General features: G+C 40.5%; 1 protein-coding gene across 1 annotated transcript in view; it reads right to left on the bottom strand.

Annotated features, from left to right (window-relative positions):
• TLL1 (tolloid like 1) overlaps nucleotides 1-16,631 on the bottom strand; it is a 124,478-nt gene extending 107,847 nt beyond the window's left edge. Inside the window, exon 1 of the mRNA XM_041479907.1 lies at nucleotides 16,083-16,631. Coding sequence (XP_041335841.1) covers nucleotides 16,083-16,344 — 262 coding nt within the window. The 5' untranslated portion in view covers nucleotides 16,345-16,631. The remainder of the gene's footprint in view (nucleotides 1-16,082) is intronic.
• Between the last annotated feature and the right edge of the window lie 371 nt (nucleotides 16,632-17,002).

Below are 17,002 nucleotides of genomic sequence, written 5' to 3'. Positions count from 1 at the left end.
AAATAATATGATGATTTGCAATAGTGGTAAAACATAAATACACTTAAGTCCGTAAAAGGTAAACTTTCAATACTGGACCTAAATCCTTACTTCAGAAGTCAGGATGAAAACAATATTAATCGTTGAGCCAAATTCTGTCCTGTTAGAAGGACAATAGCAGAATTTGCTAGCTTATAATTTTTTTCTCAGAAAGAACATCTACATTTAACCATAGGAATTGATTTAGACCACAGAAGGTGAGAGGAATTCCTCTTGCACAAAAATAAAAATACAGTGAATTTAAATACAGAATCTAAAGGATTTGGAAATATGTATTTACACGTTCTTCTGCACCTTTAGTGTTCTCTCTCCTTGGAGCTCAAAAAATCCTCTTATGAAGGAGAGTGTTTTTTTGGTTTTTTTTGTTTTTCATTTATAATGTGGAACTACATGACACCTTTTTTAAATAACCAGAAATTCTTAACTACAGACACTGATATACCCCCATGTCAACAACACAAATCAGTGTTTCTCCACTGTGTTAGTTGAAATCATATTTTGTGCCATGAGTGCAAAGGATGTGGAACTTTTGATGGCATCTTACCAGTGACTCTCTGAAAACTGTGGGCAGGCACAGAAGTCTCTCCTTCTTCCTCTGAATCAGGAGGAGATAGGAAAAGGACATCTGGGAGAGAACTCTTAGGTGCAACAGAATGAACAAGGTTGTATTGCTGCTCAGGGAGGGGAAGCAATGGGGGAGAAATGAGGTCTCCCAACCTTTCAGCTTTCAAAATCATGACCTTAGTATCAATAAACTGCCATAAAAAAGGAACTCTCTGCTTTCCTCCTGTAGCCAACTGATAGAAAAGTCCATCCACTATGACTCCACCAGTGCCAAGTCTCAGAATGCAGAGGTATCAAAGCTGGGAGCACTGATTGTCAGCCAAGGGCTTTAAAAAGAAATGTTAGAAAGCATTTAGCCGCCTATACAAAGGGGTCTGAAGACAGACTACAGGATGGGTTGGCATGATGAGCATAATCCAGCACTTCTGCTCCCTTGGGAAAAAAAACAGTGACCTCAGCATCAAGTTTGTACTGCACAATTGCATGCCCACAGATGAAGCTGACAGCCGTTTCAGTGGCAGAAGCATGGCTTCACATCACCCTCTGTGCTGGTACACCATGAAAGTCATGCAGAGTAAATTCAGGAAAGCCTGAACAAGGAACACACGGCAAAAACTATGAGACAAACTGGCAAGGGAAAAAAACAAGGCAAAACAAAACAAACTAAACAAACCAGAACCCGATCAATATTTTCTTGTTGAAATACACCAGTGGCATTAACTATTTTTTGTACTTTTTTCTGAGTATGCCCAACACTTCCATCTGGACAGCTGCTTGTCACCCTTGAAAGATGACACAGACAGAACACTAACTATGGTAAGCATTTCCCTGCTCCAGAGAATTAAGAATATTTTTCTTCTTGGATGCAAAACAAGACAAAATTTATTAAACACTGTCCCATATATCTTCTGTTATAGAGAAAGGCTATTGGGAAATGGTATATATTTCGCCAAGTTTCCTTTGAGTCAGCTGCAAGGTTCTTACTTGCCAAATGTAGTTAAAACAGAAAGTAGAGAAACTGACAGTAACAACTGAATCAAAAGTTTGGTGCTGCAGCTTTAATTAAAATCAGAGCTAAGAGAAGATACTGAGAGTTTTGCTGGCTAATATGCATGTTAAAGAAACGTACCAAAGCCAGAAATAAATTTTTAAAAAATTCTGTAAACGCCTCTCTATGCATAGAAGTTGCATCATCTACCACACTTAATAAGATGTCTGAAATTTGTTTTATTATATATACAAAAATCTTGACTATTTTTATACTTTGGAATAAAAGTAATAAAATAACTTTGGCACATAAACACTAGTTGATGTGCTAAAACTATGTAGGAAAAAAAACAGAAAATTAGTTATTTAGTTGAATGCATGTCTAAAAGCCTCTTATTTTACATGTTTCTGGTAGATTTGACAAGGCATGCTACAATGTTTTCATTGTAGTAAAATCATTTACCAAATACGAAAATCCTAACACACTTGCAGTTCTTTAACATCCCATGGAAGCTTAAATTAATAAAAAGTCAATGTACTCTTGGTCTCTATCACAAAAAGAATTTTTCAAGATGTACAAAAGGACACCTGAAGCATTACAGTATTCCTGGACTTCCTAAAACTCACTCCACCAGCCCCAAGGAACTACAGCAAGTACCCTCCAGGCTCAGGGGGGAGCTGCAGGATTTATTCCAGAGCATGGTGTGGCATGCAGCCAAAGGAGTAATTTAGCAGAGTTTTTGGCCAAGCAGGAAAGTGTTCCATTTCTTCTGCCATTCATTGAGACCCACGAGGAAACTGAGACAGGAAGTCAGGCTTCCAGATAATAGGAGTGTTCCTAATGATGTCCTTTGGCTCACAGCACAGAACAGTTCCTCTATGCTCCCCCTTGCTACAACATCTTCTCTCCATATAATTTCCTACTGTAAAGGGGGAATGACAACAAAAGCTTTTAAAATTAGTTTTTCTTTGTGCCCTAATCAAAGAGCCTGGTTAAACTACGTGGATTATCTGCTTCTTACTTTGTATTAACAACAACTATTTGTTTGCTTTAAAACAGCTGATTATGATTCAGAATTCACTTTAAAAAGATTCTCCCATTGCAATGCCTGCATATATACATATATACATATATATATATACATAAAAAACAAAACACAAAAAAAAACCAATTACACCTTAATTACCCAGTTATCTCTTGACTCCACTGTAATGGATTGTTGAAAAAAGTACACCTCCAGTATGTTTCAGTAAAGTGACCCTAAATAACAGTTTTTTCTTCAGCCTTAAATTCTGACTTCATTAACGTCAATGCCACCATGCCATTCATCTCATTAAAAGTAACAAGAGATCCTAAGAGGAAGAACAGCCTGAGTGAAGAGTTCAGCCTTATAGGTTGCAGCATATAAATCATTTAGTACTCCTACATAAATGTGCCAGGACACAAAAGTCAGATAAAAAATGAAAACACTACTTTATCATAAAGGGAAAGAAGCCCCAAACACAGCACCTTCACTGACTGCTGTGGGTCCCTGCCCAGAGCACAGCTCCCTGCTGTACAGTCCACATCATGGGCCATCCAACACAACCCAGGGTCTGTAACACATCATTGCTGCATGGTTCTTCCACATCCCACCTGCTGGATCTGCTGTATCCCACAGCAGGATACAAGGCAGTGCTATTTTAGCTATGCTAGTCCAAAGAGATGAAATTCAAAGTTTACAAGGAAGGTAGCTACTTTTTCTTAGACCAATCTCACAGAAAGAAAAAGTGTAACAAACTCCCTGACACAAAATCTTTAGAAGCCAAGGCATTTTACCAGGTACTGAACAATCCATAGCAGTGTCCAAAAGCAAAACCAGAAGACCCGTATAGGAACAATTAATCCATATTTAACTGAACAACGGGTTGGAACTAAATACCACTAGGAATTTCAATATGTGTATCATTAATTAAAAGTCACTACTTTAGCAGCAGGTAAACTACAGAGAGCAGTTTGATCTGCAGAAAAAAAGCCCTCACAGAAATTTCTGCTGGTAATAATCTATGGCTGCAGAAGGCTCAGTACAGGATAATTTACCTATCATTTGCATCTCAGTTTTACCTAATTACCTGACTTTGCCTGGCAAATAGCCCATTCTCTATGATTTCTCTAAGCACCTATCCAGCCTTAAACACAGATACCTGAGATTCCTCAGGCAACAAGCAGGGAGGGAAACTAAATCCAGAAGTGATAGCGAAGAGGGCAGGAAGGAAAGATGCAGTGTGTGCCCTGGGGGGCAAGGAATCCCTGTAGCTCCATTAGTGCAGGAGCAAATCTTGCACATTGTCCTTTCCAATGGACAGCCAGCTGTACAAAGGGCTTATTTCCATATCAGTACAGCATAAAAGGAATCACAATTGAGGAATCACACAAAGAATGGGAATGTTAACTTTTTTCATTAGCAGTTGCAAGTGCATCCAAAATCTCATCTAGGTCTTTGCTAATTTTGGTGACACATCACCTGCTTGTTGGAAGAACATTTCTCCATTGATAAAACCTAGGATACTTTAGGTCAGTGAAGACAAGGCAGATTATGTGAGCAGAGACCAAGGGTCAAATAATTTTTCTTCTTCTATAAGATTATGTAGTTAGAATTACGGATTACTATTTATGTTTATTTTTGTTGATTTTTTTCTTTGTGGCTGTTATTTAGTCTGACCTTGTTCATAATTAGGAAAGACAAACAAAATATTTGGAAAGACTTGATTATAAGTGTGAGTAATTCAGGAAATTATTCAATTTCTTATACAAACCTGAACCTAGAATGTCTAGATTGATAAATCAGTAAAAAAACATTATATATGATGGAATGCTGTATCATAGACCAAATAAATCTAAGACACGTTATTAAAAATCTCAAAAAATAGCCAAGAAAAATTAATTTTGTCCAAGTTGATACAGATTGTCATGACTTTATCTGGCTCTCCACATTTTTGATTTAAAGTAAGAATAACTTGCATTTCTCCCTAACACTAGCTTTAGCTAAAAGATCTGCATATATCCATAAACACATTACTGATCTAGGAGGCATCTTTGTGTTTGGCTCTCTTCCATAATGCAAAAGGAAGCGTATGTTATAAATTCTCTTTACTCATGCTTCACTTGTGTAGACACACTGACTGTGATCCATCAGCACTACAATTCATATTTAATTCAGCTTCTTCCAAATTAAAGGTATTATGAATGAAAACATCCAAAAGGCTTGGACTAGGTTTCTGTATTTTCACCTGAATTTCATGTGTGAAAAGATTTCATCCTCAAGAATGCAGATAAAAAACTGGGAAAAAAAAAAAAAAAAAAAAAAACCAGGCAACCCCTCTCCTACTCTCTCTCCTCTCTACCGCTCCTGCAATTTAGTGATCAAAGGATCAAAAAAAACGGTATAAAATGAATCTTCTCATGAAGGGGAAAGATTTATCTCCTTACTTCTTTCCTTTACCAAGTAACTCCAGAAAACTCCATAACTAAAGCCAAGAACTTTCTTCAACTAGAATCCTCAGTCAAATCTCGACTCATTTATCACCTGCAGTTCTCACTCTGGCCATGATTTAAGTTCAACACTCTGAAGAAACAACATCAGAAAGAAAACAGAAGTTTTCAAAACACAAAAGTAACAAACTATGTGGTAAAATGCAAGATTTGCATAGTTAGGCTATGTTGTAAGGTTACTTATTTCTATACAGGCAATCTAAGAGCTATCTAAGCAATCTAGAGCTTTTCCAATCCATCCAAAGTATACATAGCTGTGGGGAAAAAAATCCTTTCTTCTCTGCTCCCTTCTTATTTTGCCATTAACTAATTCTTCAATTTAATAAATAAATAGGAGCATTACTACACCTATTCCTCCTAGTTTTCCAAGATCTCTTTATCTCCTGGCAGCCTCTGGATAAGAAAATGTGTTAATTTGGTGATATTGCAAATCACTGAAAGATTTCAGTGCTTTGATTGTGATTGAAGATTTCAGGGCTTGTCAAATTTCACCTAATGGTACATGATTGACACCAGTTTCACATGCCTGATGTATTTTGTAACAAACGGCTTCTTATCTTTGACTTTAGATTTCTTGAAATTATACAGATAAGAAACTGTATATGCAACTGCAACCATCATGTTTATCAGCATGTTGAGCCATTTATCAGATTGCCCAATTAATAGAGTATTCAACTATGACAAGAAGAAATCTATCTCTAAAGGTTGAGAAATTGTGCAGTAATCAAAATCCAGTCTTATCCTGCAGCTTCTCATAAAGGGGAAAAAAAGAGAAAATCAGATGCTCTTCAAGCTGCTGGATTTTTTCACACCCCAGTCCAGCAAGAAAGAACCTGTAATCACAAGGTCACTGAACGCAAGATTTCATGATACTCTTGTGTTAGTGATGACAACTACAGAAACTGGGGCAAAAATCCAACTGCCTTCATTGATGTGCCTGCAAAGCATGTGAGCACATGCATACAAGTAAGCCATAGCCCAAGTACACAGAAGTTAATTAGTCAGCTCTGCTTATTACTTATGCACCTATAAACATTATCTCTAAAGTAACTGGAAACACTCACACTGAGTCCAATGGCCTCTAGGTCAGATTTACACACAAGTTACCTTGGCATTTATAAGTGTGGGAAAAGCAAAAAGAAGAAAAGCACCCACACAATCTGTACACATGACTTCAAAGAGCCTCTAGAGATAGTTCTACAGGCATCTATGTTTCAGTGGTAGCTCCTCAGGTAGTCAGGTGAGTGTGTGCATACATGTGGTTTACAGATAAGTGTGTACAAGTGCTCCACTGGACTCACACAGACAGCCTATAAACATAGCTAAATGCAGTTTTCTTCTTGTATGCCTGCATACATTCATTTTCATCAGCTATAGTTGGTCAATGTTTTTAGTGATATTGAGCTCTGAAATTCATTCACATCCCAAAATAACTAAATTGCATTTATCTTTTAGGCATGCTACAAGACATGAGTTTTTGAAATAGCACTTAGGGAGGGCTGAGGAACAAAGGAACTGCAACACTGGATCATATCCAAGGTCCTGTCTTTGACAGCAGTCACCACCAGCTGCTTCACAGAAAGAAACAAGAATTTGCAGTAGGTAGACAGGCATAATCTTGCCACATATTGGGGTTCATCCCTGTTTCAAGCTACTAAATACTGGCTTGAACTCTGAAGCCTGAGGTATATATCCACTTGAAAATCATTATTGTTACCATTACTAAATATCAGCCCTCCAGATACCCCTGCTACCTATGTAAATCTCATATCATATATCCAAATACTGACTCCATGGAATCCTTTAGCAGATTTCAATAGAAAAAATAGTTGCATGGATTCCCCATGTCTCCTAGTCTCTGTTTTGAATTTTCCACTCCAGAATTAAACAGACTAACAGAAGTAGAAGCAAATATCTTCTATTTTATCTTTTTGTATAATTTCTGAAATTGTTCATGTTTATCATGTTCTTTCTATTTCATTTTTCTCTTTGATAACTTGAACCTCTTTTTACCCTGTTTCCATTAAACAATTTTTCCAATAATGCAACCTTGGGGGAATTAAATACCCATGCAAGCCTGGTTCCTTAGCGATTTACAGGCTGAATTATTGTTTTTAGTCTAAGGATTTATTGTGGGTTTTTCTTTAACAATTTCTTTTCCAAGCATAAAAAAATTAATCTCTGTAAGTTATCAGAACATAATGCAATTATGGCATATCGGCAACAACAGAAAAAGGATTCCACAACTCAGTCCTGAATCAATAGTCTTGAAGAGTTCCATAGTTAAAGACTGAGTAGTTTATATTATGACAAAAGGATGGGCTGATGGACATATCAAAGATCCTGGTACTAAAATGAAGGTCATAAAAAATGGGTAACATGCCTTTAACATGGTGCTAGTCATTTTTCACGGAAACACACTATGCTCTTCATTAGAAAAGGGCTAAGCATGCTGCCTGAACACAAGATACCTAATTTATCCAGTTGTCTATACATTTATACAAGGGATGAAGTACAGAAGTATAAGTATGGAAACAGTTGTAGTGTGGCATAACCCACCTACAAATAAAGCTGAAGTAAGAGCACAATTTTAAGAGTAATGTTGAGTAAGGGAAAAAAGCAAGTACGAGTGAAAAAGAAGATGTATGCTAATTTGTTATAAATTTAAGGACATTTTACCAGATGGAGAAATTGGGCAGTTCATCGTCATGTTCTCACACCCGCAGAGTTGTTCTAAAACTACTCCTCATGAAAGCAAATATAATTCACAAGTAAACTGTTTTGTTCAACTAAATCTTGATATTATATGAGAACCATCTGAAATTCTTTTCTTTGCTTATCTGAATACATCATCTGGAAACATCAGAAATTCTGCCTTTTGGCCACTCTTTGGACAATCACTGAGCCCTAAGCAAAATTCTTTATCCACTTTTGGGAAAGTGGAAAGGTGTTAAAGGTCTTTAGTGCTACAAAGCCCAAAGAATGCACCTAAGTAGCACCTATAAAAACACCAGACGCCAATAAAATGGATTTATTTTTGTTTGATAACAATTAAACTTGTTATTAGGAATATATTCAACTGCTGCTACCAGCATGAGAACAATGTAATTCATCTGTGCAACTATTTTGATACAACCTCCCCGGCTGATGTCCTTGTCCCCTCACTTCCTACAAGAGCTGATACTTGAGTTCCACTGTACAATTTACAATATCCAAGAATCACAATGTAACTGGAGAGGTACTGGCACCTTTCAAATGCAGCAATGTGTCTCTGTCATTCAGTTTCTGTAGAAAAAGACACGAAATTCACAAGGACAGCAAGACAGAGAATTTCCAAAGTCAGATTTAAATGCACTGAAAATGAATTTTAAAATAAAAATACATCCTTTGCAAATTTGTGCCCTGATTTTGCTGATTATTTCCCGATCAGGCATCACTTATGACCATCAAAATGAAGGAAAAAATTTCAAAATCAATTCTAGTCAATTATTGATGGACCTTTTTATCATTAGAGTATATATAGCAAAGAAACTGGTTTAATAAACACTGCATATCCTATTAGGCATCGTATTGCACACACCTCAAGAAAAAATTAGGAGTTATTTTAGAATAATATTGATTTTTTGGCACTTTGGTCTTGAGAATCTCTGTTTTGTAATATTGAAGAGAAAACCCACAAACCTACATTTTGGAGCATTATTGCTCTTTAAGAGCTATCTGATTGTGCTCAAATATTTTCAAACACCTGATACTCATAGTCACTCAACATTGGCACTTGCAGACCATTACTCAGGCAAAACTCCCCGCAAAAAGCCAAAAGTAAAAAAGCCATGTGAGAGTGTCTGTCTGAGTGGGAGCTGCCTCCGTAGCAGCCTGCAGGAGCAATCACTCACATGGGTCACACACACATATGCACTCTGCATATGTCCCCAGCACGGCCTCCACCTTCACACTTCCCTGCTCAACCTCTTCTGCTGTGCTACTATTTATACAACCTCTACACTTCAAGTACTTAGAGTACTCCTGCTCCTGTTGGTCAGCAAGGGACTGTCTTCATATGAAATCTTGATATTTAGGTACAGGAGCCCAACAGAGAAAGGTTCACGTATGCTTTCTGCATAAACATTTGTAGCTGGATATTTCAGGATTGGCTTGGCTGTGCAGTGCCTAACAGATCATTGCAGCCCACTGAGCATGCAGCACGAGGCCTCTGAGAACATGCTGGTCACACACGGCCCACTCATCTTTCTCCTCCTCCTCGTTTCCAGCTGTGCTCACAGGTGCCCAGTTTCTCTGCTACAGAGCTATCAAAGCACTAGAGGACAATCTTACAGAAAGCCTGATGATGAGCTAGAAGCTCTATTTGGAGGGAATAACTGATAATTGTAAGCAAGAGAATAACACATTGAGGGAAGAAAACAGGGAGGAGTAGAAGACCAGTCAGGCAGCACATGGAAAAGCTGAAAAACAAGTGAAAAGTGCATTCAGTGGAGGGGGAATCCAGAAGCAAGAAAACTTGCCATAGTAACAATGAAAGAAATTATAGGAAAAGAAGATACACAGCAGACACAAAGAATGAATATGCATTAAAACACATTAACAGATTGGCCATTATCTCTCAGCCAAGAAAAATATCCTGACAAGACAGAACTAAAAATACACAAAGATTTCTCTAGTCACACTTTCAGTTCTGTTACTCTGAAGAGATGTAGTAGGGAGGTGGGGAGAGGTTGCTTCTGGTTAAGAATGGGGGGCATGGACTGCATCCAATAATGACTGAAACAAGGAGGTTAGAAAGGTCCTAAAGAGGCTGAGAAAACTCTGAAAAACCCTATGAAATGCTGCTCATCCAACTGAAAGCTTTGAAAGCCAAAACTTAGTTTTGCTCTGCAACACTGCTCTCAGAATTTATCTTTTCTACAGATACATTTAAAAACAAAAAATAAATACTAGAATATTTTTCTTAAGTTGAAGGCCAGACTATAAAAAGCTATTTCAGTTTAAGCATAAATACATCTTGTCTAAAAAAAGACTAGAGACTTCTTCCATTGTTCATTCACTGTTATAAAATTTAGACTACTATAATGCATCCAGGAAGGGAAAAAAGAAGTCTTCCTCTCCACAAGGTCCACTGTGCTTGTGAAAACCAGAAGTTGACTCTCCAATCTTACAGCTCTTCCATTTTACAGACCATCTGTCACCACCATGCACCACAGACATGACTTTCTCTCCAAAAAGAAGTGAATGAAATTATGTAATAAGCCTATCAACCCTATTGTCCAGAGGGGTAATCAGAATGACATAATGCAGATATCCAGGTGTGGTGAATGTTTCAGAGTTTGCCTTGGGGACTCGATTCCAAGCTCAATTAGATTTGTCAATTAGACTTGTTTTGCAGTGATGTAATACTGCTCCTTGCAGGTCACTTGTTCGACACACCGGATATATATTCAGAAACAGACGCCTATGGAAAGTGGTCTGGACATGAAATTGAGCCTTTGGTGTGGAAGGACATTCACAAAGATAGAACATAAAACATATTCATTTAATGTAGTTTTCCAAGAGTTTCATATTGAATTAATCTTTTCAATGAAGCTGAAGAGGAAAAGAACTTTATGTTCTCACCAATCTCCTTCAAAGGTGTTGAGATACCACATTTAAGGGCATAAAAGATAAAGTAATAGTGGAGAATTCTGGGGGGAAAAAATATTTAAAAGCTAAATTTGTCAGTAGTCTTATTTACCCTATAAGTTTATCCACAGCAGGATGGAAACCAGTTGGGAAGACTATTCAGAAAAGCTTGTTTCTCTTTCAGCTGCCTACACTATGCATTTACTACATGAACAGTCACAGTTCTGTCAATCTGGCAAGTGATATTAGCAGCACAACCTCTATATTAGTACAAACTGCACAATATAGCTTTAAGAGCCTACTACATGACTGAACTCCAAATATGAAAGATCTTGATTACCTAAATCATACAACAGATCCAAAATACAGAATCAGAGGCTTTAAGAATTCTCCTATTACCAGAATGCACAATTAGAATGCTTACAACTGAACACACGTCCCAGAGCACAAGAGGGAAACTAACATAAAAATGCAGCAGTATAGAAAGCTGCTGCTACAACATCAGGAAACAATAGTTAGACTGCAGTTACAGATGACACTGCATAATAATTGTAATCAACATTTACCATCGATCTTTCCTGTTCAGCTATTTTACAAATAAAATATATTATTAGGTTGGATGCTTCAGTGATGTGGGAAATAGTAACTTCCCTTCTACATACAGTCCAAACTTTTTTTATTATTACTTATAAAAGTGCAAAGTAAGCAAACTAGTTCCTTAGATTCTTGCAGGAGGGAGAAATGAACATGTAAGGACAGTCTGTCTTAATTTTCTCTAATTCTCAACCAGGCAGGCATGCATACATACAGAATTTGTTCCTAGTCAAATAACTCCATGCTAACCAAGTTTCAAAGTATAAAGCTGTAAATTTAATTGCTTGTTTACAATATTTTTTGACATTTTTATCTAGCTTCACTGAGGGAAAAAAATAAGAGCAATTCATGCATCATTTGAAAGGAAAAAAAATTCCAATTAACTGAGTTTTGGCAGGGGAAGTAATCCAAACTAACTCTGCTGAAAACTAAAATTTTCAGTGACGTTTTCCTTGGGAAAACTTCTCCTACCACAAGACAAAATTTCTCGTGCAAAAAAAAAAAAAAAAAACCAAAAAAACAGGCCCAAAAAAGGGAAAAATAATAGCCCAAGGGACTCAAGCTTATTCCCCAAACCTTTAACATTTGTTTTAGGAAGTGAAATACCTCACAGAAGAAATGCTAAAAGACTTATCTGAGGACAGTCAGCTGTCCAGAGGCTGAAACAGACCTCAGCACTGTAGCTATACAACAGAATGAAGATTTCTTGCCTAATCTCCCACAGTTCATGGTATTTTAATTGGAAGACCACACCAGAGTACACCCACTTTTTTTATTTGCTTTGCTCTGTTTCAGGAAAACAAAGTTGTTGAGAAAACAAAACAAAAGCCTCCAAAAAACCTTGAATATCAACTAAGTGCAGGCTATGAACAAGTATTACAGGATGGGAAATTATTTTTCTAGCCATCTCACTCTCTGTGTTTCTCAGCAGATATCCTGAATAAGTCATAAACTGTCGTAAGAATGGGAAAAAAAAAAAAAAAAAAAGCAAAAAAAAAAACTTCAGGAATCCACAAATAAATGCAGGTGCATGCTGCAATCTGAAAAGTCTGATGATGCCCCTTGAAATCTAACTCAGCATTTTCTTCTTTGGAATAATATCTGATTATGCAAATGCTGATCTAGGTCTTTAGAGTATGGCGTTCTCAGTTTCACATCTTCTGGCAAATTAGATCTTGAGGATGAACTAAGAATGCCTTGCACTTGAACTCACAACGGTAAACACTGAGGGCAATATCCTGCAGAGAGACACAAGGAAGCATCCGAGACATCAGAAGCACAGAAACTGTGTTACATCACATCCCGCTGTTACAGTGTGCCAGGATTCTTGTTGTAAGGAGGAGTAGCGTGACCCAAAATTCACACACAGGTTAAAGGTCTACAGACAAACCTACGGGAAACCACACAGCTCATCAAGTTCTTCTGCACAATGTCAACAGCTTCCTTCCAATGGCTGTCTTCCCAACAGCATCACAACATATCTCCAGGCCCTTCTTTTCCCTGAAGCTCCAGGGCTCCCAGTGTGCTGGCTTTTCTAAGACTGTACTTTTGGGGCTGCTGCATAAAATAGCTGCTGGTTTAGATGCAAATGGCAACATCAGCTCCAGAAACACCTCCTAGTTCTACAGGGCATCTGACAGACATCTGTTATCTGTAGATTTTTCACAAAGCTGGAAATATTGTAAGAAAATGTACTTTTCAGCCCCTATAGCATCCTGCACTATGATGCTCCTGGGAGTTTTAAGTCAAAGCAACAGTGTGATTCTAGGCACATTCACTAAAATGATCCCTTCCTTGTGAAAAAGTTAAAACACACATATAGTACCCATAAAAAACCCCACAGAATACCCATAAATAACCCCTCAGAGGCTGTCACATTGTGTTTCTGGTAAATTCCTTCAGTTTTTTCCACAATAAAACAGGGAGAAAGAGACCTACCAAGAGAACATTTATTCAACAGAAGTAGGCATCTATAAGGAGATACCAAATTAAAACTTCATCTAACTATGGATCTCATGCCTCATGTGCAGTGCTTTCTGCCACAAGACTGCAAACATAGTCTGTGCAGTAAAAGCTAAGCAGCAAACACTACTCACTGGAGAAAATTTGAATGCAAATAACTTATAAAATACAGGTGAAACAATCTTGCATCAGCATATTTAGGGGTAGGTCAAATTATTCTAACATGTCTAAAATTTACATGGGTATCACTGAAGTTTTTCAAGTAGGTAAAACCATAGAAAGCACTTTGGGTGCTTGCTAAGCTGCAGAAACTCACTTCTATGTGGTTCCTAACATAAAGCACTGGCCCAACTGACCAGCCTGAACAGCTTGAAAAAAAACCCACTTTTACAGGCTCAGCTGCAGGCCCTCAAGATGCAGTAAAAGCAGGTGTTAATTATATCTACAAAGCTTGCATACCTTGAGCGTTATCTCAGCAAGAATTCCCTTATTTTATCCTGTTACCTTGCGCATAGAGTGACACACAAATTTGAGTGTGAACGTCTCACACCCCTGAGGTGAAGCCTGGCTTTGTCCTTCTAGAGGGCCTCACTGTGGAGCCCATCCTAATGGCAGAGATCAGTAAATTTACTCCTGGGAGCCCAAAACCCACCCCAGATGATAAGAGCTGACCTGGGGAGAACACACACTTGGGCTGTGCTGCTAAAAGAGGCTGAGCACCCGCTGCTCCCAGCATCTTTGATCAGGCACTTTACAGTGGAGCCTTTAAGGAAGGTCTAGCAGGAAAAGTAAATTGGGAAATACTCTTAGAGGATCAGTTTCATTGATATATAGACCTTTCAATTTTTTATTAAAAATGATGGGTACATGCACACTCAGTGTACAGCATTAAGGCACATTTTTATTTCTGAAGAACTACCACACACTAAGAAGCAAACAAAAAAAAAAACAGTTTGTTTTTTTTTTTGTTTTTTTTTTACTGGATAGACATCCTCAAAGTGACAGCTTTTAAGACTAAGAGGAACTACACACAGGTAACTCTTCATACACCTACCTATCTCTTGTTCCTGTAGTACCTAAGCTCCCTATACTTGTGAAGCAGCACAAGTAAGAACTTCAATAAAATGTTTCCATGGGCCAAATTTTCCAAACAAATGCTTCTTTCTCCAGGCAAAACAAAGTGATGGCAGAGAATTGGCAATGCAGATCAAATTGCAGCCTCCTACTGTTGTCTTTCTCTCATGCATAACCTCAAAACACTTAGTATCATGAATTATAATTGCTAATTATTCCCACTATGAAACAAGAATCCCACAGCAAACTGAGACTAAATAGGCATTTCTCATTATATTAAATGATGCATATGAATCGTCTTAAATAATTACAGACCAGAAGAAAAGAGTTCAGGTTAACAATGACCAGTTACTTATTTGTGAGTGTTAATTGAGGAAAAAAAATAATGTTTTGATTGCAGTTGCTTCTGTTCTTTTTGAACTTGAACATTCTTCAGTTGTACACAAGTCAGACCTAACAATTCACACTTAAGAACAAAATATTTTTGTGATTAGAAAAACAGAGCGTCTGCATATTTGGCAGATATGTACACCACATTCTCTTCAATAAATTAAAGAAAACCACACAGATATAGAGAACACAACCTTTGGCTGAACTAGTTTTCAGAATATAAAATAACTAATTAATGTAAAGGAGGCTGCTAGAAAACTTGAGCGCTTGTTTAACAATAGAACTGTTGGGAATTGACAACCACTGTTGTTGATAAAAAAGCATCACCGAAATACACATGCCTACTGAAATACCAGTGAACCCGGTTCCTGAGGTCAGTTCTTGTTACTGATAACTTTAATGGGTGAAGAATTGTATCTGGCATTAAAGAGGCTGCAGTCCTAAATCAGTAGGATAAACGTTCTGGAAAACCACTGTACAAAGCGAGGAGAACCTGTACCCCAACTCTTCCCGCACAGTGTGGAAAGGGATCTGTCAGGCACCGAGCCCGCGGGAGGCACCAGGGCACACGCTGTGGAACACCAGCCCTCAGCAGCACCAGTCGGGTTCTGGGAGCGGGACGCGTGGGCTGAAACCCCGGCAGACAGTCACCGCCCCTGCGCAGCCCTCCCGCTCGGGAGCCGCACTTATCGCATCCACATCCCTGGGGCGGCCGGCGCCGAGAGCCCGCCCCGGCCCACGGGAAGGGGTGCCCGGCCGGGGAGCGGCAGGTTGGGATGGATCAAGGCGAGAGGGAGGCGGAGGCGGCACCCGCTCCCGCCGCGGGGGCGGGCAGGGCCCCGGGAGAAGCCGCCACCCTCCGGCGGAGCCCGGCCGGGCCGCTCCGTGTTCCCGGCTGGTGCTGCGAAGCGCAGTCCCGCCTCGACACCTTCGAGCCCCGCCGAAATGCTCTCTGCAACTTCCGCGGCTCCGGCGGTGCCGTGACCCGAGGGCTCCTCGGCCGGCACGACGCCCCCGGGGCCGCGGAGCGGTGGCGGCCGGTCCAGCCCTGCCCGCCGCCGCGCCTCTCCCCAGCCCAGCCGGAGACCGTAGGGAAGTAAGTGGGAAGTCCCAGTAAAGCAGGTCCTGGGTACCTTGCCCTGCTGAGGCGGCTGGATGCAGGGCTCCGGCTGCGCTCGCCGCCGCTGCCCCGGGAGGGAGCAGGTGAGCCCGGGACTCCCCCCACACGCACCCCGCGTAAATAAAGCCGAGACAAAGTCACCATCTGGGGAGGGGGTGGGGAGCTGCATTAGACGGGGAAGTCACTTACCAGCTTTGCAAGGATCCTTATAATCTATCGCCTCGGCTTTATCCTCTTCCGTGAAATCGTAAGTGTAGTCATAATCAAGGCCAGAGCAGGAAGAAGGCTTCCCGCAGACAGTCCACCCGGCCAGCCACAGTGCCATCCTCCAGCAAAGCATCTTCATCCTCCCTCGGGCGGAGAGGTGGCGAGCAGGGCGAGGGTGAACTAGGCGGCCGGCTCTGCTGTCCACGCCGGCTTGGGAAAGGAGGGTAAGGGATGGAGAAACCATAGGTTTTGGGGGAGGTTGGTATTTTTTTCCTTCTCCACCTGGAGGCTCTTCCAAGAGACGGTGCTCCCTAGGTAGCCCCAATCAGACGGGTGCGACACAGAGTGAGGAGCATGAGCGTCGCTGCCCCCCCTGCCCCCTCGCCGGGGAAAAGTCGCTGGGTGTGTGGGTGGGCGCAGGGGGTGGACTCAGTCCGGGAGATCCTGTCTGTCAGGGCTTCCCCTCGCCTCTGTCAAAACCCAGCCAAACTTCCCGCGGAGGAGGAGGCGGCGGCGGCGGCTGCTGCCCGCGTCCCGCTCCGCGCCCGGCCCGCGCCCCGCTGCGCGCCTGCCGACCGCCGCGCCGCCGACCCCGGTCCCGCTGATGCTGCCAGAAGATGGATCCGGGCTGCACATCAGCAAACTACCTCGGGGAGCGGGGGGAAAAAAAAAAGGAGGAAGGGAAGAAAAGGGAGCGGGGAGGAGGGAGAGGGAGGTGGGGTGCACTACAGCAAACCGCGGAGCTCTACTGATGGGAGGCAGCAGCTATACTGGAAGGAGCAAAGTGTCAGAGTTTCGCCCACCCTCTGCACAAACACTCTAAGGTCTGTCTCTGTCCTGTCCCCCCTCCTCCGTCCCCCTTTAACTTACGAAAACCTTACAGGCAACTAACACACAGTCGT

This window comes from Pyrgilauda ruficollis, unplaced genomic scaffold (assembly GCF_017590135.1).
Source record: "Pyrgilauda ruficollis isolate IOZ18807 unplaced genomic scaffold, ASM1759013v1 scaffold5, whole genome shotgun sequence".
NCBI classification, from domain to species: domain Eukaryota; kingdom Metazoa; phylum Chordata; class Aves; order Passeriformes; family Passeridae; genus Pyrgilauda; species Pyrgilauda ruficollis.
The sequence above is the reverse complement of the archived record's forward strand: the minus strand, read 5'-3'. Positions and strand labels throughout refer to the sequence as shown.